We start from the raw sequence: 21314 nt of genomic DNA, 5'->3' as shown, positions 1-21314 counted from the left end.
GTAGCATATGCAGGACAACCAGGTGATCAGATCCAGTCAGCATTGGTTTATGAGAGGCAGGTCCTACCTGACTAACCAGATATCATTCTATGACAAGATGACCTGCTAAGTGGATGAAGGAAAGACTGGGTATTGTCTACCTAGATTTTAGTAAAACCTTTGACATCATTTCCCACTGTACTTTCCTTGAGAAACTGGCTGCTTGTGGCTTGGATAAGTGTATGCTTAGCTGTGTAAAAAACTATCTGGGTGGCCGGATCCAAAGACTTGTGGTGAAAGGAATTAAATCCAGTAGGAAGCCAGCTACAAGTGGTATTCTCTAGTGCTCAGTGGTGGGGCCAATTCCATTCAATATCTTTATCAGTGATCTGGAGGAGGGGATAGAGTGCACTGTCTGTAAGTTTGCAGATGACACCCAGTAGTGCAGGACTGTAGATCTGATTGAGGCAAAGAAGGATCTACAGAGGCATCTGGACAGGCTGGATTATTGGGCTGAGGCCAGTTGTATGAGATTCAACAAGGCTAAGTGCCAGGTCCTGAATTTTGGTCACAACAATGCCATGCAATACTACAGGCTTGGGGAAGAATGGCTGGAAAGTTGCCTGGCAGAAAAGGACCTGTGAGTCCTGGTTGTCAAACTGCTGGATATGAGCCAGCAGTGTGCCCACGTGGCCAAGAAGGCCAACGGCATACTGGCTTGTATGAGAAACTGTGTGGCCAGCAGGACCAGGGAAGTCATCCTGCTGTGTTTCGTGCTGGTGGGGCTGCACTTTGAATCCTGTGTTCAGTCTTAGGCTCCTCACTCAAGAAAGACATTGAGGTGCTGGAGCACATTCAAAGACGGATGACAAACATTGTGAAGGGTCTGGAGCTCAAACCTTATGAGGAGTTGCTGAGAGAACTAGAGCTGTTTAGTCTGGAGAAAAGGAGGCCAAGGGGAGAACTTGTCACCTCTACAACTATCTGAAAGGAGATTTTAGTGGGGTGGGTGTTTGTCTCTTCTCCCAAATAACAAGCGATAGAACAAGAGAAAACATCCTACACTTGTGCCAGGGGAGGTTTAGACTAGATATCAAGGAAAATGTCTTCACTGGGGGAGTTGTCAATCGTTGGAACAGGCTGCTTAGGGAAGTGCTTGAGTTATAGTCCCTGGAGGTATTTAAAAGATATGTAGAGGTGGTGTTCAAGGATCATGTTTAGTGACGGATTTGGCAGTGTTAAGTTTACTGTTGATGATCTTAAAGGTCTTTTCAGAACAAAATGATCACTGGAATCTAAAATTTTGCCAGAAGAAAATTACTAATTTTCTAATTACTAATTACCTTGCCACATTGTACCATTAGAAAGGCTTGGATCATTTTTAGGTGTTAATTACTCTGGAGAGCTGGGGGACTGTTAGCATAATTCTGTGTTTAGTTTTATAGTGGAGATTTTGCCCACCTCGTCAGAAACAAAGAGCCTCTAGGATAAGCTATAAAACTGAATGTGATTTGGAGAGTTGTCAAAGTTCTTTCCTCCTCCAAATCTGCCAGGTAAATATCTCTGGGATTAAAACAAAGAAAATAAATTAATCTCTGCCGTCTTATTACAATACTAAGTGAGAGAAGCCAGGAAACACAGCACAAAACCTGATGGTACACAGTGTCCTTAGATCACTTGGCAATTGTTTTCTCTCACAGCAGCACATGTTAATGATACAAAGAATTTTAACATTTTTTGGCTTTGGCTTTTCATGTCACAACCATAATAAATGTGCATGTTATTGTTTGTATTGCCATATCCTTTAGATGCACCGCCAATTTCTAGAGCCGGCACATGCATAGCCAGGATTTTGCTTGGCTGAATTGAACTAAGCAGAAACACTGCCATTCAGATTCATCTGCAAAGCAGACTGTCACGGTACAGCATGTTTATGTTGCAAAAATGCTGTGTGTGCCAAATTTGGTCTAAAACACCAATTCTACTGCAGGAAGACCAAAGCTTCTTTGTTCTTCACTAACCAACTTAATTCTGTTTTAAGAAATATTTCTCTTGTATGGGTGTAAGATATCCCTAGTTACATCTATTTAGAAAACCCAGCAACCTCCAAAACAATAAAATAGACAATAAAACGTTAAACCCAGGAGAACAGGAAGAAATAAAAAGGTTTTGGTTTTTGTTTGTTTTAAGGAGTTTGGGCAGCACAGAAAAAAGCAAATACAATGAAGAATGAAGAAACGAGTTTTAATGTGGACAGTACCCAAGCCTCTCCCTTCTCCTGCTGCCTGCAGCCACTGAGCACTGTTACAAAGCCGCATAGAACAACGTCATTCGGTGAAGAGTTCAGACCACACCTCTCACATTTCCACTATGGCCCTCCTCCTCTTGGAGAGATGGAAACATTCCAGGGGTCCTTGGAAGGAGGGTCTCGGAAACGCAAGAGCATGCCAACGAAAGTACCTCCTTCTATAACCCTTGAGGGTTCCTCGTCACCCCCAGAGAGACTTGAAGATCACAATGACATAGGCTCTTCTAGTCTTCCCTTGGTGTTCCCACAGCCAGCACAGCCCAAGTACAGTTCCCAGATGATTGATCTCTGCAGCTTTGGATTTCAGTTCTACAGAACCCTAGAGCACTTTGGACCCAAGCCCATTAAGCAAGAACCAGTGAAATCTAATGTGGCATGGTCCAGTAGCCCAGCATTCATGCAGGGTCCTTACCCTTTTTATCCTAAAGTCCACCCTGCCTTAATGTTTCCTTTTATTGTGCCACCAAACTTTCATTTCAGAAACCCGTTTCAAATGAAAAGATCTCCAGAGCCGCACTTCCAAAGAGCTGAAGCCAGAGAAAGTGGTGAAAATAAGCAGAAAGTGGAAAGAGTAGATGTCAACCTTCAGATAGATGACAGTTACTACATTGATGTTGGGGGTGAACAGAAACGCTGGCAATGTCCCATGTGTGAGAAGTCATATACGTCCAAGTACAATTTGGTCACCCATATTTTGGGGCACAGCGGCATTAAGCCACACGCTTGCACTCGATGTGGCAAGCTTTTCAAGCAGCTGAGCCACTTGCACACACATATGTTGACACACCAGGGCACTCGACCTCATAAGTGCCAGGTGTGCCACAAGGCTTTCACTCAAACCAGTCACCTTAAGAGACATATGATGCAACACAGTGACATCAAGCCCTATAACTGCAGGATCTGTGGCAGAGGTTTTGCCTACCCCAGTGAGCTGAAAGCACATGAGTCCAAGCATGAGAGTGGCAGAGAGAACATTTGTGTAGAGTGTGGTCTTGACTTCCCAACTCTGGCCCAGCTGAAAAGACACTTAACAACCCACCGTGGCCCTATACAGTACAATTGCACGGAATGTGATAAGACCTTCCAGTACCCTAGTCAGCTGCAAAACCACATGATGAAGCACAAAGATATCCGCCCATACATCTGCACTGAATGTGGCATGGAGTTTGTGCAGCCCCACCATCTCAAGCAACACTCTCTAACTCACAAGGTAAGACAGCACGGGTTGCACTCTCACCTTGCTTCAGAAGGTAACACAAGGATTACAGGCTACTAAAGATACACATATTTATACCCCTGGAAAGAAGGTAATCAGTCTATGTATCCTCGGTGTGGCCCTTTGCCAGCTGGGGAGTTTTATGTAGAACAAAATGCCCAGCAGTAGTAGAAGCTGGCAATAGTAAGAGCTAGATGTCTCTGTCGGTCTTAAGAAAGTACACAAAAAACTGGCTTTGTCCTAAACAGGAGTTCAATTAAACCACCTGTATTACTTCCCAAAACAGTACTCACATCTCTCCATTTCTGTGTTTTATTGTCAGAATGATCTGCTACTTAACGTAATTTTGTAGAGCTATATAACCTCCCTGAATTTTTAATGGATGATTTATGCTGAAAACTTGTTTTATTGCTTTGCTCCCATATTTGGGAGATAGGTGGATTTGCAGTAGACTGTATGTATGCAGTATATCATTACTCATCAGATTTTGAGGAATCATTATAATGAGACATTTAGGGGAAGAAAAAACAACCCAAGAAAATTTCCCCTTTGTGCAGAAGTTATCCAGAATGCCAGTTAATAAAAGCGGACAAGTAGGACCATAATCCCAGCTAATTTGTATCAAGTGGCAGTCTGGTCACTGCTTACATAAATGGCAGCACTGTCAGTTTAGGCTTGGAACAGGCTTTGGAATGCATCCAGAAAGATTGCTTGCAAAAATAGGAAAAATGTAACGGTTCCATTCAAGAAGCCTGAAATTGGCTTATCCACTTTTATAAAATTGTTGTTAAGTCTAGTTAAAGCCCCACAGATTTTAGAAAAATTGGCTTCCATTTTTGTTTACTTCTCTTTTAAACTTGAATTTTGACTTTTATATAAAAAACATTAGAAATACAGTATGTTGCAGCATTTTAATCTTACAAACATTTTCTTTTAAAAGCAGACAACCTCGACTTCCACATTTGCCTTTTCTTCCTTATTACATTATTGTAATTAATGATCTTTTTGGAGATTCTCTGGTCTTCAGATTTACTATGTAAAATTCTACTAATACAAGACATGGTAGTTTTTTTTGTCACAGGAAGTGCAAAGCCCCTGGGCCTGTAGAGAGCTTCTTGCTTCTTTGTCCACAGCTGCAGGTGGATTCAGCTGTGAACATAATTAACAGCACTTATCTTACCAAATGCAGCCTTGAACATTAGACAGGTAGATACTTAAAGCTGCTGTTAGTGTTCACAGTTTTTGCACGGCAATTAACTGTGAAAACCACTGACTGGCATGAAATTAGAGATCGTTTGAAGTCTTTATTGTATTGGGGGTGTGCAGGAGGAGTAATTGCTCTCTGTGTTTCGCTAGTAAACCCTCATTACCTTCAGCAAGTTATACTCAAATTCTTGGAGTGTTTAGTGGTAAATTAATAATTTTCCTAGCATCTAAATGATTTTTTTTTGCAGTTAGACTACATGGGTGTGACTGAGAATATTAATTATGTGTTAGTAAATTGATGGCATGGCATAAAAGGTGCTAGAAATGCTCTGTAAACACTAGATAAAAAGAGATCACTCTGTTTGGTCTAGTGCAAGTTCCAGTAAAAATTAATAGTTTCTCCCTTGATTGAGTGTAACATGTACTTCCTTATATGGTGACGTAGCTTGATTTCTTCTCAGTTATTTCAGATTATTTTCTACAGCTTTATTCAAAATAGGACTACGCATTTTTTAGAAGCCAATGGTGTTCAATAAACAAACCAAGCATTTCTTTATTCTCTTAACGGGTTAGCTTTTATTCTTGGTCAATAGGTGTACACATTTGACCAATACTTTACATAAGCAGCAGAGTAGGACAGCAAAGCACAGTTACTGACTGTGTCTCATGGATTTGTAAACATACCGGTGGAAATAAAAGTCATTACTTCCTTAAGGTTACATTTTGTTTTCCTTCTCTGAGTCTCAGATTCTTGTAAGCATTTTTCAGGAAAAAAATACTTGGATATCTATTACTTGAACAAATTACGTTAAAAGTGAAGTAAGTTATTACCTGCTTTGCTAATGCAGAATAAATAATTAACATACTGCTGTACTGAATATTAAATGATCTAGAAAATTTTCCATCCACTGAGTTTTCTGAGTTTTTCATTTTCATATAGGGTGTGAAAGAGCATAAATGTGGAATCTGTGGCCGGGAATTTACTCTGCTGGCCAACATGAAGCGACACGTCCTGATCCACACCAATATCAGAGCCTATCAATGCCATTTGTGCTTCAAGAGCTTTGTGCAAAAGCAGACTCTCAAGGCCCACATGATTGTGCACTCTGATGTCAAACCCTTTAAATGCAAGGTAAGTGCATTTCAAGCCAGAAGCACTAAGTCAGTGGATATTTGTGTGATATTATCATCTTGCAATGTGGTAGAATTGGAAAAACAAGGCTTGCTAACAGCTACTGTGGTTGTTTATATAAATTAACATAGAACAGCCTGATTTTCTATCCTTATCCAGGTTCTGCTTATGTGGCACAAAATACTGGAGGCAAATATCTGTGGTTTACTCCCTTCCCCCTCAATATTAGTAGCTTTCATCCTCGTACTTTCTATTCTGCTTTGTGAATATATAAATGCCACAGCAGTTTAAGGACAATAAACATACCTGACATTTGTTAAGTACAGCCATCCAAATAGGAGTCTAAGTGCTTAATAGCTTAAAACATTGACTAAAATAAGAGATCAAGTCATGCACCCCACAGAGGACCGTGGAAAAGCAGCAGCTGCTACTTCACACAGTCATGCTATGTGACAGTTCAGAGAAAGTCTCAAAGAAAGTCACAGCAAAATACGACTGCTGAAGGAATTTGAATTCAGGACAGGACATCAGTATCCTAACAAAACAACCTCTGAGACCATCTGGCTTTTTTAGGATCCTGTGCTAATTCCAGTTTGCTGCCTTCGTCCAGCATATTGGAGATTGATACTCCCTTTTCATTCTCTCTTCTCATCTCCATAAACTTTTGAGGCTTTGGCTTTCTAGACTGTGCTAATCTCAGATATATTCCTCATGAACCATTCATGCTTATATTCTTGGTGTTGGACATCATACCCATTTCTTTTGCTGCTTGTCTATTGAGTTCATTACTGTAGTCATACTGTGTGAAGTCAAAGGTTGTAGTTTCTATCCCTACTTTGATCACTTTAAGAGGGCTATAAATATAGAGCGAAGCATATTACCCAGTGTATGCCTAAGTAACCAATGATTGATCTGGAAGCAATTTCTAGAACTCTTTCATCCAACATATTTATACAATTAGACATCTTCTTAAGAGGGAAGTTTAATCAAGAAGCAGAATTGGATGAAAAATTTTAAACAGAATAATTTCCCCCAAAAAATATAGAATTTTAAAATATCATGGGAAAATATTGCATTCAGTGATAATTTTACTGATAAAATATCAAAATATATCTTTTAAACTTACTCATTTTTCATCCATAACTTTAAAACATTTGACTTTGAAAAAGTAACAGCAAAGTCTATCAAATTTAACATTTTGGTTTATTTTAATTTATATCCTATTAAAATGTTATTTTTTATACTATGACTTACACTAGTCTATGTTGATAAAATAATTTCTGTTATTGAAATGCTTGGGTAGTTGTCTATCAAGTCTAATGGAGACTTTCATTCTTTGAGAACACCTGCAAACCTGTCTTTTAGCTCATGTTTGATTGAAGTCATATTCTGACCCCTCAAATTTCAGAAAAGAAATCAGTCGTTTGATCAGTTGTTCTGGATGCAGGATCTGGACCCATGCTATTGTTTACTTATGTGCAGATTATCTCAAAATTTGTGTTTAGATTAGGGTTTGATAGTGACAGACTATTAACAATTGGAGATAGCAATATTTTGAACTGGGAACTGGAGAACCACCAATATGTTTTCCAGCCAGTAACAAAAGATCTACCGGAACACCTGTTTTTCTTGTTTTTTCACTATTCTGTCTCCACCCAATGTTCCTAGGAGGAAAGAAACAAGAAAGCACAGCAAACCAGTTTCTCCTATGGCTGAAGGAGTATGAATCAATGTCAGTGCTCCTGAACAGGGCAGGGACTGTAACAATAAGCAGAGGGAGACTCAGGAGTTACTCTTTGGCATTAGGAACATCTTCTGCTTTGCCAAAGTTACTCTTTGGCATTAGGAACTTCTCTACTACTTCTCTCTAGCATAACCCTTGAAAGATTTGAGCAAGTATTTCTGGATGGTATTTAGAGGGTTAAGTCAATGACCAGATAGCAGCCTTTTGGCACCAAGCTCCTCCTCAGCAGAAGGAAGGATATAGCTGTATGAACAGCCTGCTTAACAATGGCTCACATGTCCCTGGGGAACCGCCTGCAAATAGATTTCATCTTGCTTTCTCTTGTACTTTTCAAAGCTTCCTGTTTTCTCACGGTCCTTTTGGACAATTTACAGTCTTTCTCCCTCTCCCTCTCTCTTTGAGGAAAGGAACACCCTTCTTATGAAGGAAAAAAAAAAAAAGAAGAAGAATGCAGGGGAAAGAGAGCACAGCAGTAGCCTTTCTACTTCACCACATGCAACGGTTTTCTTTACCGTTTTCTCACAGCAAAAGAAAACATGAGGCTTTCATATGTGTCTAATCACAGCTAAGCACAGACTACCTGAAGTGAGGGAGTAGCAAATAGTTGTCCCTTCTGTTTCCTCATCCAGCTGCAGCCTGGATGTATTTTTTGATTTTTCTCTGAAGGGTGAACTTCTCTGCAGTGTTTAAAGTCCTGAGACCATGCTGCCTTGTTTATTTCTGTTTTTAAAAAAAACACTGAAGAGTTCTGAAGTAGTTGTACCAGCTGGTGAAATAGTGATAATTCTGATCTACAGAGGAAGATTCTATGAAAATTGCAATTACTTTCTAGAGCTGAAGTCAGCAATGTTTCAGGTCTTCAATAAAGTATGCAACGACCTTTCCTCCAGCCCAGCTGGTGCAGCAGCAGATGCTTTGAACTCCACTTTTTTCCTCATCTAAAAGAATAGGTTTAGATCAGGAGTCAGAATCAAAGATAATGTAAGAGATAAGTCTTTTGGGAACAAACAAAACAGACTGACAAATTGGGAAGGGTGATGCTTCATGTGGTGGCTTAGGAAGACAAAATCTAGTGTTGGACTAATTCATCTGTTCTAGCAAACTGTAATGAAGTCCATTTCACCAGCCAGCATAACAAAGTGTGTTCAGCAGACTTGCAGCTGAGATCTTTCTCCTTGGGGCTTGAATTTAATTTTGTCTAAAGCAGAGTCCAAAAGATCCATAAGTAAATCATGTTGTTCCTGCAGTCCCAAGATCACTTGCATGAGCTTTGCGTCTCCCTGAGAGCTTTGAGTTGCTGTCTTCTAGCACGTGAGCAAAAACCATGCTCCTTTCACCCTGTGGATCATGGACACTCATCTAAAAGTCACCTTATGCGTCTTGAAAAAAATAGGTTACCCAGAGACTATACTATACAGAGCCATCATTCCGAAAAACAATTTTCATATCTGTGTTTCTTTCATTTTCCTGCCACACCCCTCCACTCTAGTACCATTTCCTCATGTCCCCAGAGGAGATTTCAGGACGAGAACATATTACACATGCCTAAGACCGTGCAGGGCCTTGGGAAATGGAAAACCTACTGCCTTTATTCAGAGACATAAAACTTTCATGCTATAAGAAACTATTGTTTACAAAGTCCCTTGCCTTTTCATTATGAAGAAAGAGAAGTAAATGCTGCTTTGATAGAAACAAAAGAAATGTTTCTACTAGACTCATTTAATACTCAATACATTATAAAGATATAGATTTGCATGAAGTATTCTAGTCATTCACTTGTTCAAAATGATTTTCCTTAATTACCAGGTTAGACAGAGAAGTAAAGACCTAGCTATCAGAAAGCAAAAGCTGATCAGAACACAGATCAACCACCATACAAGCAGATAATCAGAAGCTTTCTGTTAAGAGGTATTATAGAGGTATTATTATTGGCATTCTTGTAGCCAGAGAAATATTGACATGTTATAGGTCATTGCAGCAGCTGTCAAGATATAATTAGCTGCTGTTCTTCCTTGTGAATCTTCTGTGCTTATCAGTGCTCCTCTTTGTTTCCTCCCAGCCCTTTTAGAGTGTTTTTTTGGTGCATTCATTTCCCTGAATATAAGTAATCCAGCATATCAGCTTGCTTTGGTTGCAAAGAAGAGACAGTCCTCTTTCCCAAGTGGATGAATGACCCTTAGAATCAGATCTGTTACTGATTAATAACAACTAATTTTCAGTGGATATTCTTCCACCCCCCTTCCTCCCTTGGTTTCTTGGTGAACACTTAGCTGATAAGTTCCTTTGCTAGAATATTCATATTAGGAAAATTGTACAGAGAGCAAATCATGGATAAGAACTTCTTCAGCTGAAGGAAATATTTTTTTAAACAAAAGGGAATATTTTCAGACTCTTTATATTTGCAGCATTGATTCAGCTTTGTTTTTATTTGAAAACAATATTTCTGCAAATTTTTTATGTTAATGAACTCTTTCCATTTTCCCTCAAGAGATGGTTTAAAATGCAGGAGTTACAGTACTATTTCACCAAAGATCAATCTGTCTGTCTTATCTATCTATCTATCTATCTATCTATCTATCTATCTATCGATCTACATTTCATCTAGATATTCCAAGTGATGTCTTTGTGAATTTCAATCAAAAAGTGCTGTAGCAGACCCCCTGTACTACAAAACAAGTTCAACCAGAAGTCCGATCAGGCCGAAAATTTAGTGGAATTTTAGCAATTTTAGTAATTTTCTCCCAAATGAGTACACTGCTTGATCTAAGTTTCAGTTACTCAATAATGATGGCGCATATGACAATAAAGTTCACTAAAAAAAAAATCTATTTGTAAAAGTATTTGTCTAAAACCATTCCAGAAAGAAGGAGCTGAAGTAGGAGGCAAACACAGAAATTTGCACAGGATAGAAATAACTACTTTAATGTGAAAAAAATGATAAATCCTGATAAGAAAAGACCAGAAAATAAGTAATATGAGAAGCTTGTAACCAGTGATGTCAAACTCTCCTGTCTTGAGAATGCTTTTGATTTATAAGGGATCAGACTACAAAAGGACCCACTGAGATAAACAACTACAATTTTAAAAAAAATCCTTATTGTTTCATCAAAGGAAAATTTGCACAATCAATGGCTTGAGCTCGCAGGAACATGCTTCAGGGAGAGCTGAGTCACTCTTGCAGCCCCATGATTGTATAAATTCCAGCTTACTCACCAGAGACCCTGAAATACAGAAGCTGGTAGACAGACAAGAATCGGAGAAAAATGGGGCAAAAAGAACGAAAAAAGGAATGGCTCTTTCGAGGTTTAAGCAAAATATGTAGTCATTTAATTTCTACTTAAGGACAAGTAATACTCTATTCGAGCATGACATAAACCCCTTCTTTGGTTTTATTTTCTATCTCCATCTCTGCTTGGCTCTGTTCTTGATTAAAGGCTAGGTTAATGAACTACAAATGAAAGCTATATTTTGTATTTCGTTCAAATTAAGAGCCTTACAGGTTATGCATGTAAGCCTCTCCCCTCCTTACAACAACATTCCCTACTTCTGAGATGTCCTTGACTGTGTGTCCTAGTCACCAAATTTAAAAAATAGCTAGCAGTGCAGAAGGCCTTAGACAGCTCAGGTTCAACTACATTGTCTGTAGGATATTCACCTTTATCTTTGAAAAAAAATTGCAGCCAGAAGCTGCCGTGGCTTAAATTGAGCAGACTAGGTTCTATTTCCTTTTGAAATGTTCTCCTTGGAAGTATCCCTTCAAACTAATTATTTTCATTTTCAATGTTTTTCCAGCTCTGTGGAAAGGAATTTAATAGAATGCACAATTTAATGGGACACATGCACTTGCACTCAGACAGTAAGCCTTTCAAGTGCCTCTACTGTCCCAGCAAATTCACCTTGAAGGGGAACCTAACCAGGCACATGAAAGTCAAACATGGGGTCATGGAAAGAGGATTTCATTCTCAAGGTAATCTTTTTCACAAGGTTATTCTCTGAAAGTCTTGAAGATGAATATGAGTAAACCCAAACGGGCTTTGCATCACAGATCCATGATCTTGCACCATATATCCAATGTTATTGGAAGAGATTGACTCCCATAAGCCCCATAGCTTATTAGCTGTCTATTTACTCCAGTGCTACAGATCAGAGACCACAAAGGCAGTGACCCTCGTCTCAGAGACCTTTCAGAATAGATATGTGGTGACATAAAGGTACAGTCTGAGAAGAAGGAGCAGAGGAAGGCAAAATGAAAGAGTATTTTTGAGCACAAAGGAAATAATTTTAACAGACTTAATTGCTGTCATTAGGTGTTAGAAAGAATATGGTCAATAATCTGAGAGCAGAGAAATTATCAAGCCACTCAAAACATTTTTGTACTTAAGCTCAGGGCTCCTCACACATCTTTGGGGAGGTACAATATCCACACCACCAAAGAGCTTCTCTCAGCATGTGGAAACCCTGAGACAAAAATGGAGTGAGCTGGTGGAGACTCAGCCTTAGTGAGGCTGTGCCACATGAAGGTGGCCAGAGGAATGATAGGATGACATGATCTTCCTGATGGAAAGTATGGTTCCTTTATTTTGGAACAAATGTTACAGTTTCAAGGGGCTGGATTCCCAGAGTCTGGCAAACCACAGCCAGTCATGGAGAAGCTGGCATTTCCCCCCAGATGCATCTGGTTAAGAGTTTATAGTTTTTCTCTCATGTTTGAGGTACATCATAAATCATAAATTCGTTCAAAGCTGACAGAAGCAAAAAATCTAGAAGATTTCATGGGTCTTGCTAACTGCTTATTGGACTCCAGTCTGGAATCAGAATGGATGCCTGAATGCTTTTATGTCAAGGAGCCTTGGTTATTCTGTAGCATGCTGATGTAGCTGATGCTGGTTGAACGCTGTAGGCTCAAGACCCAGTTTACTGAGATGCATGTGAAAAGGAGGAGACACTCTTCCTCATCAAAGTTTATGGATTTTTACTACCTAGGGTATCCTGCGAAGCATTTCCTGTTTCACACTTCCTAAAGTCAGTCTTATGCATGTACATATGCCAATGGTATCTAAATAAGTGGGGGAGCTGGGGAGGATTGCTTTAAGAGCTCACAAATCCAAGATATTTTGTTTTTTAAGACTTTCTCAGTAAATAATTCTTTCACGAGTAAGATTTCTTGGTGTTCCTCGAATTCAAGATATAGGGCAGCCTTGTGCCTATGTAAAACATATACTCTAATGACATTTGGCACAAAATTTACAAAGATCCCAACATATTTTGAAATAAATGGCTCTTCTTTTTCCTGTAAATCTCCTACAGCAACACGGCAGCTACAAAATTACTTGTAATTGAAGACAGTCTAAGAGGTTTTCAGTGTGTGGAGATTCTTCAGCTCTTGAGGCTTAACAGACACAAGAAAAGTTGTAAGGGCTGCCAACTGCTCATGAACCGTTTTAACAAATACAACCTGTTGCAAAGTAGCAGCTGTATCGAGTGAGAGCAGCTGTATCTGCATATGCTGCAGAAACTGGATTCGATTACTAAGGGAAAAAAGGAAACCAAACAGAGCAAGTAAAATAGTGCTTTTAAAGATACTTGCTATTGGGTGAAATCCTCACCCTAGTACAGTCACTGTTCTTTTAATTAAGCCTGCACTCGCAAGCAATTAAGACACTATGCCTGCTGTGTCTGAATCTTCTAAAGTGCATCCTAATGCTTAGAGCACATTTGAGTCCACACATGCCTCCTGGGTAACATCTTGATTTCCAGCAATAGGGGAGACGCTTTGACAGATATTAAGACAAACTAGATCCAGGACTACACTCAGACTTACACTGCACTACTCAAAATAGTCATTTGTTTATAATAATTTCCTCAGGCAGAATTTGTAGATAGGGCATAGAGCCTTTCAGTGGCATAAGTGGCTTCTCAGGCAATGAAAGAGGAAAAATGAAGGAGAGTGGACACTGTAGACTGCTGAGACTTGATTGTTTGTTAATTTTTAAAGCAGTAACTTTTAACCAGAATGTCTATAGAACAAACACAGTAACGTGTTTTCAACCTCTTTCACTCCCCTGGAAAAAAAAAAGTACAAAACTTGGGTCTTTGATAATGGCATGTTATGCTTTAGATCAAAGTTTTCATTTAAAAAAAATAGGAAGGAGGAAGTGGGTAGGTTCACTGCCAAAATTAGTTTACAAGAGGCCAGGACACTTCACTTTTATTCCCTCATCAAGTGTCTGGCATGTTCAGCAATGTTCTGTGTGTCCTGACCTGGCTGTGAAGTGTGTACAATAGTACTCCTTTTGACAGCATCTCAAAGGAGATGCCATGAGGTGTAAACAGTAAAGTACTTGGAGATAGCTGGGTGGAAGACAAAAGTAAGTATGAAACAGAAGGCTGCCTCTTGTTTTGTCTTTTAACCATGTATCGTGTAGTAAAATTTGCTATATATAAATTGTTTCTTTTCTCCTTCCCTCAAATCACTGCAAGGTTTTGGAAGAGGAAGAATTGGTCTGTCCCAGACAAATGTCTTGAGAAACTTGGAACAGGAAGAGCCCTTTGATCTTTCCCAGAAAAGCCAAGGGAAGGGAATCTCATTTCACTCAGATGGCGAGAGTGCCAAGGGAAGCTCATGTCAGGAAGAAGAGGAAGACAACTGCTATGAGGCAGAGCAGTACAGCCCTGCCATGTACAACCATGATGACAACAAGCTGTATGTGGCTCAAGATCTGTCCAGCAAACCTGAGTGCATGATGAGTGACTTCAAAGAGTCCCACTGCAATGAGAAGGAAGAAGTGCTAAGTGAGAGAGGACTGGAGAAGAGAATAGAAAAGTCGGACAAACAGGAGGGCCAAGGTGAGAGAGACCTTGCAAACAACAAAGAGCACGTCAGCTTTAGATCTTTTGAAAAGGCCAGACTTGGGCACTCTCTCTCTGATTACTTGTATTTCAAGCACAGAAACAAAAGTTTGAAAGAGTTGCTGGAAAGAAAAATGGAAAAACAAACAATGCTTATGGGCATTTAAAATGAACACTTTAAACCTAGTGGAAAATGGGGATCAGATAGATTTTAATATGCACTGTAATTTACCAAATCCTGGAATTTTGTAATAGTCTTTAGAAATAAACAAACCAAACTAATAAAAACAATTTAACGTAAAACAGATACATTAAAAGTATAAAGCAGTTCAAGGTCACCAAGAAATGCAATAGATATTGAACAATAACATTTTTATACTTAACCATTTGATGTGTAAGCAGACAATGGGGTAGGTACAGAAGTTTATTTTTCCTTTATCTGGGGTGGTAGAGACTTATACACAATTTCCTAGCTATAAAAAAGCAACATACTTCAGCTTCTGATTTATTATGAGACTAAATATATATGAACACTTCTAACCATAGGTCTCAAAAAAATTGAAAATACTAAGTATTTCACAGTATAAGCAATAGTATTATTAAATATAGCGTGCATGAAAGTGCAGTCACCCTTAGAACTAACATGGTTCAAACGCTTTCATTTACTGAAATGACTGTTAGTCCAACAATTTACAGTGAGAAACAGAAAGCAAATTAAGAAGAAATACCAATGCCTTGTGAGATAACAAAGCATAGCTCTGTAAGGCTTTTAAAGGACCGGTATTTATTGTAGTCTCAGAAGGTTTTCCTCTGGCACAGAGGAAGATCATGATTTGCTGTGTTTCAGTCAGTATAGGAGCATTCAGCAATTCTTTAAGTGAAGTAGTATGGGCTGTGTAGACATTTTGTTCTACAGTCTGCTCAGACTAATACGTCTAGTGAGCAGCAACAGCATCTAGCATTTGCAGGTCTTGCTGTAATTACACATAAAGCAATGTGAGTAATTTCATTGAGAAAATGATACAATTTTGCCCTTCATCCCTTCAGTTTATCTTGGCTAGCAAGGATGATTTTGAAATACACAGGTCTGATCAGATTTTATTTTAGAAGGTGTGCCAAAAAAGAGCCCTTAGAGCAGAAGCGACACCTCACAGAGGAAAACTGATTTTGGATTTCCTTTTATAGGACTAGGAAACTGTCCTTTATCAACATGACTTGACCATTTCAAAAGAATTCCACTCATGCTGTTTTTACTGAGTCATTCTCAGCTTCTTATCCTCTAATTCCCATATAACGATATGTTCATATCAAAGATGCTAAAAACATATTCCAGTAAGCACATTCCTTTAATTGCATGAATAGTTTGACCAGCACCTTAATTCCTGCATCTTCAAGACAGACAGCAAACAGCCCCATACCATCCTATTGCTTACAAGGAAATAAAAATTTAGTAAGTCATTTAATTAGTCTCATGTCATTCTGTCATGTCAGCTCAAAAGTTTAAAATACATATATATGGTACATCTTTTCCAAATATTACTACCTTCTTCACTCACCTGCCAAGTACTTGGTTTTAAATACCTTGCTATCATGTTCAATATATAGCGAGTGATAATTCAATATGGTTATATACTTACAGCTTGCTAAAGCTAGAGTCATGTAGCTGCAGCTCACTGCTGTTATAAGGAACCACCCACCTTAGAGAACTAATGATTCTCAGACACACCAGTGAATTGGCATTCACAGGACACCAGGCACCAGCCCTTATCCATCACGTAAAACTGGGTTTGTGTAGTCCAAGGTTAACTAATGTGGGTTCGTTTTTCAGGGCTCCAGCACGGCAAAATAAAGACTCTGAATGTAGAGCAGGAAAAGGTGTTCATTAAAGAAGCAGTAAAATATGTGTGACTCTTCTAAATGTAATTAACTCTATAGCTGATGTAAGTATTTTCTTTTTAAATAAAAAGAATATATTAAATTGAAGTGGGATGTAGGTCACTTTTGGCCTGGAATTAATGATGTTTTTCAAAATGAGGTGTACTTCAGAGATACACAGCCACGTTTTTAAGTTATGAACTCTTCTATCATACACACAGAACTTCCTTGGTTCCAATAGCTTCTAGGCAATATCTTGTCTCTACCAGACAAAAGCTATTTGAGAATGTATACAGCCAGGAGCTGAAAGCCGCAGACTTGTAGAAATGTCTCTCTCAAGGTGGCATAATTTCAAGCTGTGTATGATTCAGGGCCAGTCCGCTCCACTTTGCAGCCATATTAGATCCTATGATAAGAAGAATAAGCAAGGAAACGGGAACCTGGCTGCAATTTCTAGAATGGTGATCATGAGGGTGAGTTGAAGTCTGCAGTTCAGAGTTCCCTTAGAGACATCATAAGGGAAAGTGACAGGCACGTCCTTAGGAAAGGAAATGACTATGAACAGTTCTGGGTTGTCTGCATGGTTAACCCAAACACTTTCAATCACACAGTCATTGCAGCTACTATATCCACTTTTACAAACTCACTTCTCATTTGAGCAAAAGCAACTCACAACCACATACCACCAGGTGGAAAGCAGAGGCCCCAGAATGGCTGTGTTATTTGGGAAAAAACTGCAATATGAATACCTTTTCTTGAATCCTTCCTAGAAAGCAAAGAATATTCCTTTAGAATGAGGCCTTGAGACTGTGCCCAGTCACATAGTCATACTAAGCTAATTCACAAACACCCAAGGCTAATTCATGTTAGAATATTAAAGAACTCATCTAAAATAGTAAATCACTAGTCAGAGCAATTACAAACAAAACTATTACTGTGATAAGGAGACAGTACCAAGTGACCTAAGCAAAGAGATTAGGGGATGATAGTTCTCCTTACTGCAGAACATAATGTGGCTGGGTCTAAGATACTTGTTACGAAGAGGCCCCAAGGGACAAATTTAAAGTGAAGTAACAGCTTTCATTGTGAAACACCTTGCTTTTCAAACATAAGTTATTTTCAAGCTATTTACGTTGGCAGTGTTTTGGGAACAGACAGTAACAGCCTTTGCTTTTTAATAGCTTTGAAAATGCTTCATAGATATTTGCTTTCATAATGAAGTTATTTCCCCTTTCTAATTTTCGAGGGAATAGCTTCCTTGTTTTGCTTTGGATAGAGGTTCAGAAGTCCTGTAGAGATATTGCCTGTGTCCTGGACTTTGGAGGATAAATTTTCTTTTTTTCTCCTTCCTAATCTGAGTCTATCTACCTTCGTCTTGATATGTTGTGGAAAAAAATGTATTTATCTGACTTTTCTCTGTTATTGGGTTTTAAGCTTGTCGTAACACATGAAATAAAAGCCCAATCTCCACCACTTCTATATTAAATTACATCCATGCCATTTCCCTGTATTATTATATGAAGCCTAATTTCATCTTCTTGGATCAGAGCAAGTAAGAGTGGCCACAAACTCATACAGCCGGGATGCTCTACAAACTCCTGCTAACTTAGATACTTCAAGAAGCCCTGCTCAGGAAAGGTAAATTGGCCACATCATAATGTGTCTGGACAAGTGAAGGCAAGTAGTTTTTTAAATTAGAGGCGTTTATGCTGTTAAGGGCAGCACGGAGAATTCTACAAGACACTGTACAGAACAGAGGAGGTGGATGAAAAGTAAAAAGTTGGGTTACTAAAACCTGGGGGGTAAAGAAACATGAAGTATTGGAGGAGAAAGTGAAATCTTAGGTAATCCTGGAACAAGGGGTTTTGAGTCTAGACATCAGGACTCGGCCATCCCTCATGAATTTGAGTTCTTCTGGCTGCTGGGTAGCCTCCACTCTATGACAAAGACAGGATCTCTGTGTTCAGCAGCTCAAAGGATAAAACATTTTATGATATTATTATAATAGAATTTCATCCTGTGCCATGTCCAATAAAGCAAGTTACTGGAAAGAGCAAGTAATGTTACAGCACCCACCTTTTTACAACTCTGTCCTGGTCTAATAGCTAGTCTCTGATTTATCTCTTCATATGGTGCTGCAGGGCTCTGCTATTAGGAGTCTACAGTTCAGAAGTAATATGAGTAGTATATTTATTATTCCAAGAAGTTTTAAATAATTATTAACAGTTTTTGAAAATAAGTCATGTCTGCTTTGCTGAACAAGATGTAACAGAGCTAACATTTCGTACTGCTAACATATTTTGCAAATAACTTGGTGTATGTTTACCTCACGTAGAATATTGGTTTCCTGTTTAAAGCCTCAGCTCAAAAAAAAGGATCAACTATCTGTGAATATTAAGCTTCTGGATTTCTCTTTCAGTTGTAAAAGCATGTATGATGTATTGTATTAATTTAAGCGAATAAATATGTACTGGAAAAGCTGCCCTACTTTGCATTCAAATGGATCTGGAGTTCTTGGCACTCTATGTGTAAATGCATGGGACTAGTCTGTCAAGGTCATACTTCACTCAACAACATCAGAGAGTAGGAAGCCTAAATCAATGGTTGAGGACTAGTTAGAAGAGAAGGTCAGAACATCTGCGAGGTCCTCTGAAGTAGAGAGATCACTTTACTGTTACAGACTGCAAGGAGAACATAAAGAAAATTCTGAAATTATTATGGTATTTATTAACTTGTCCTCAGACAAGCCAAAAAGGAAAGGTACAATCCTTACCTTAAAGATGTATCAAAGATCTGCATCATGTAAAAAGAGAGGAAAAAACCAACCAGATGGGTTATAAGATTGAAGTTAAGAAAGTGGGAATACCTATATAACTCAAGGAATAAGGATAAGACTCTGAACTCAGAGGTTCAAAGTTTCTTTTTCTAGTGGAAAGTGTCACTCTTACGTGATGAATATACTATTGGATTTGTTAATTTAATGACATCCTGGTGGAACTGGCATCATCAGACTTCACAGAGAACATTTTAAGCTGCTTTTGAGCACAAAGAAAAAGCAAATGGAATGTTGACTATAAAATAACTCAAGTAATAAAGAAAGTAGAGATACTCAGTTTCTAATTCATGGAGTTATACTTAAAAAGTGCAAGAAGGTTAATACAAACCCTTGACACACATGCAAAAGACTAAATGAAACTCAACTAAGTCTTTTTTTCTTTCCCTTTTTATTATTTTCTTTTTTTTTTCCCTTCTATTTTGATTGCAGGTAACAACTGCTATGAAGATAGGCTACCTCTGCATCAGAAGGAGAAGGATGCTTTGGGGAGTGACCTAGTTCATTCCTATGTGACTCAGTGTCAGAGAATCTCAGAGTTTCCCCTTTACCAGTCACAAACTTATATCTTAGAAAAACATATCCTTGGTCCTTTTAACAAATTTTCTTTTAATTTTTTTTTTTGAAAACTGAGCACATTTATAACTTTAAACAAGCAGAAATTAAGTAGAAGAGAAAGAGCTTCTCAGGTGTTCTCACAGAGCTTTTACATGTCTGTAGTTAAATGGTAAAAGGCTCGGTATATCCAAAGTATTTTTGTGGAGACAGCTAACATAATATCAATGATATGACAGAAAGTGGTGAATCGTTAAAAGGAAAACCAGCCATGGTTAGACAAGATATAGGGAATATCTCTGAGAAGAGCAAGTCACGTGCGATTGTTTGTTAGCACTGTACTTTTTTCAGTACTTAAGAACACTGACCATTCTGAATGGAAAATAGTTAAAGAATAAGTTGTCATCGACACATTAATTAACCAACTGAAAGTCAAGGTATAGTAAAATGAGAGTAATGGGGTTGTGTGAAAATAAGGAATGTACAAGCTGCAGGTCTTTTCTAGAAACACTGACTCTGATCTTTTCTATCTGTTTCATGGGCCAAGGTAATTTATAAAATCAGTATATAAAACATTTGTACAGCAGGGAGAATCATCTCTGCAGTCAGACAGATAAATGTAAGGAAAACTGACAACAATGGAGTCTTGCTGTGAAGAAAGTTACACTAAAAGTGAAACAAGATTTTGCGTAGTATAATCTGTCTTGGAAGTCTATGAGAGCAGCACCAAGACCAGACAGGTCCAAGATGACGTAGTTCTGATAAACACACGTTCAAACACTGCCTGGCAGCTTAGAAAGAAATGTAAACTTACTTAAGGGGGGGGAAAACCCACAAAACTGTCCCCTAATGATAGTTTTTATTAAGCTGGCATTAGCTACATTGCAAGTGCTTAGAAGGATTGTAGAAGGCAGACTTCACATGATCAAGCGGTTCAGACTAGACACAGACAAAACTAATGCCACTCTGAAATATTTCCTATAGAAATGTCTGAAGTTGCTCAGAATAACAGTAGCTTATACATGCTTGCCACCATTACTCCACAGGAGGCAACCACCCCAGAGCCAACAAGCAGAATGGATTGTGAGACAGGATAATGCAAATGTCAACCACTCCAGTGCAGTCAGTCCGTTTTAATTAAATCATACCCAGGTTATGCAAATCTTCACTCTGAAGGGGATAAGGCATGCACTGCAGCTTGTTCCCCCCACTCCTCTGTGGCGTGCAGCCATGGAACAAACGCCTTTTAAAGAGCCGCACTCTTTTTACTGATGAACATCTGAAGAGGACATCCACTAACACATTCAGTTTTGGCACTGAGGTCAGTGGTCCTTCTGCCTAAATTTTATCGGTAGATCCAATCCTTATGCAGCATGAAAACGCTCAACTACCTATGCACCATGATATGGACAACATAAGGCTTTTTCATTTCCATTGCCTGAGCAGTCTCTTTACTTGAGTCTAGTAACTTTATAGATGGTTTGACCTACTGCCTCAGTTTCTTACAATTATATACTTCCAGGTTTATTTTTCCAAGGCTTTAGTAGTGCATTTTTAGGCTTTGATGCAGAACCAATCCTTCCATAGTTCTTATTGTGCATATTGTAGAGAGTAAGT

General features: G+C 38.7%; 1 protein-coding gene across 3 annotated transcripts in view; it reads left to right on the top strand.

The window, feature by feature from the left end:
- The window catches only part of ZNF366 (zinc finger protein 366), a 35515-nt gene extending 16705 nt beyond the window's left edge, over positions 1-18810 (top strand). For all 3 annotated transcript variants that reach the window (XM_054054603.1, XM_009556136.2, XM_054054604.1), the window contains 4 exons: positions 2170-3497; positions 5650-5841; positions 11378-11552; positions 14066-18810. In XM_054054603.1, coding sequence (XP_053910578.1) covers positions 2202-3497; positions 5650-5841; positions 11378-11552; positions 14066-14601 — 2199 coding nt within the window. In that variant the 5' untranslated portion in view covers positions 2170-2201 and the 3' untranslated portion in view covers positions 14602-18810. The remainder of the gene's footprint in view (positions 1-2169; positions 3498-5649; positions 5842-11377; positions 11553-14065) is intronic.
- The last annotated feature ends 2504 nt before the right edge of the window (positions 18811-21314 follow it).

Source organism: Cuculus canorus, chromosome Z, assembly GCF_017976375.1.
Source record: "Cuculus canorus isolate bCucCan1 chromosome Z, bCucCan1.pri, whole genome shotgun sequence".
In the NCBI taxonomy this organism is placed as follows: domain Eukaryota; kingdom Metazoa; phylum Chordata; class Aves; order Cuculiformes; family Cuculidae; genus Cuculus; species Cuculus canorus.
The sequence above is the reverse complement of the archived record's forward strand: the minus strand, read 5'-3'. Positions and strand labels throughout refer to the sequence as shown.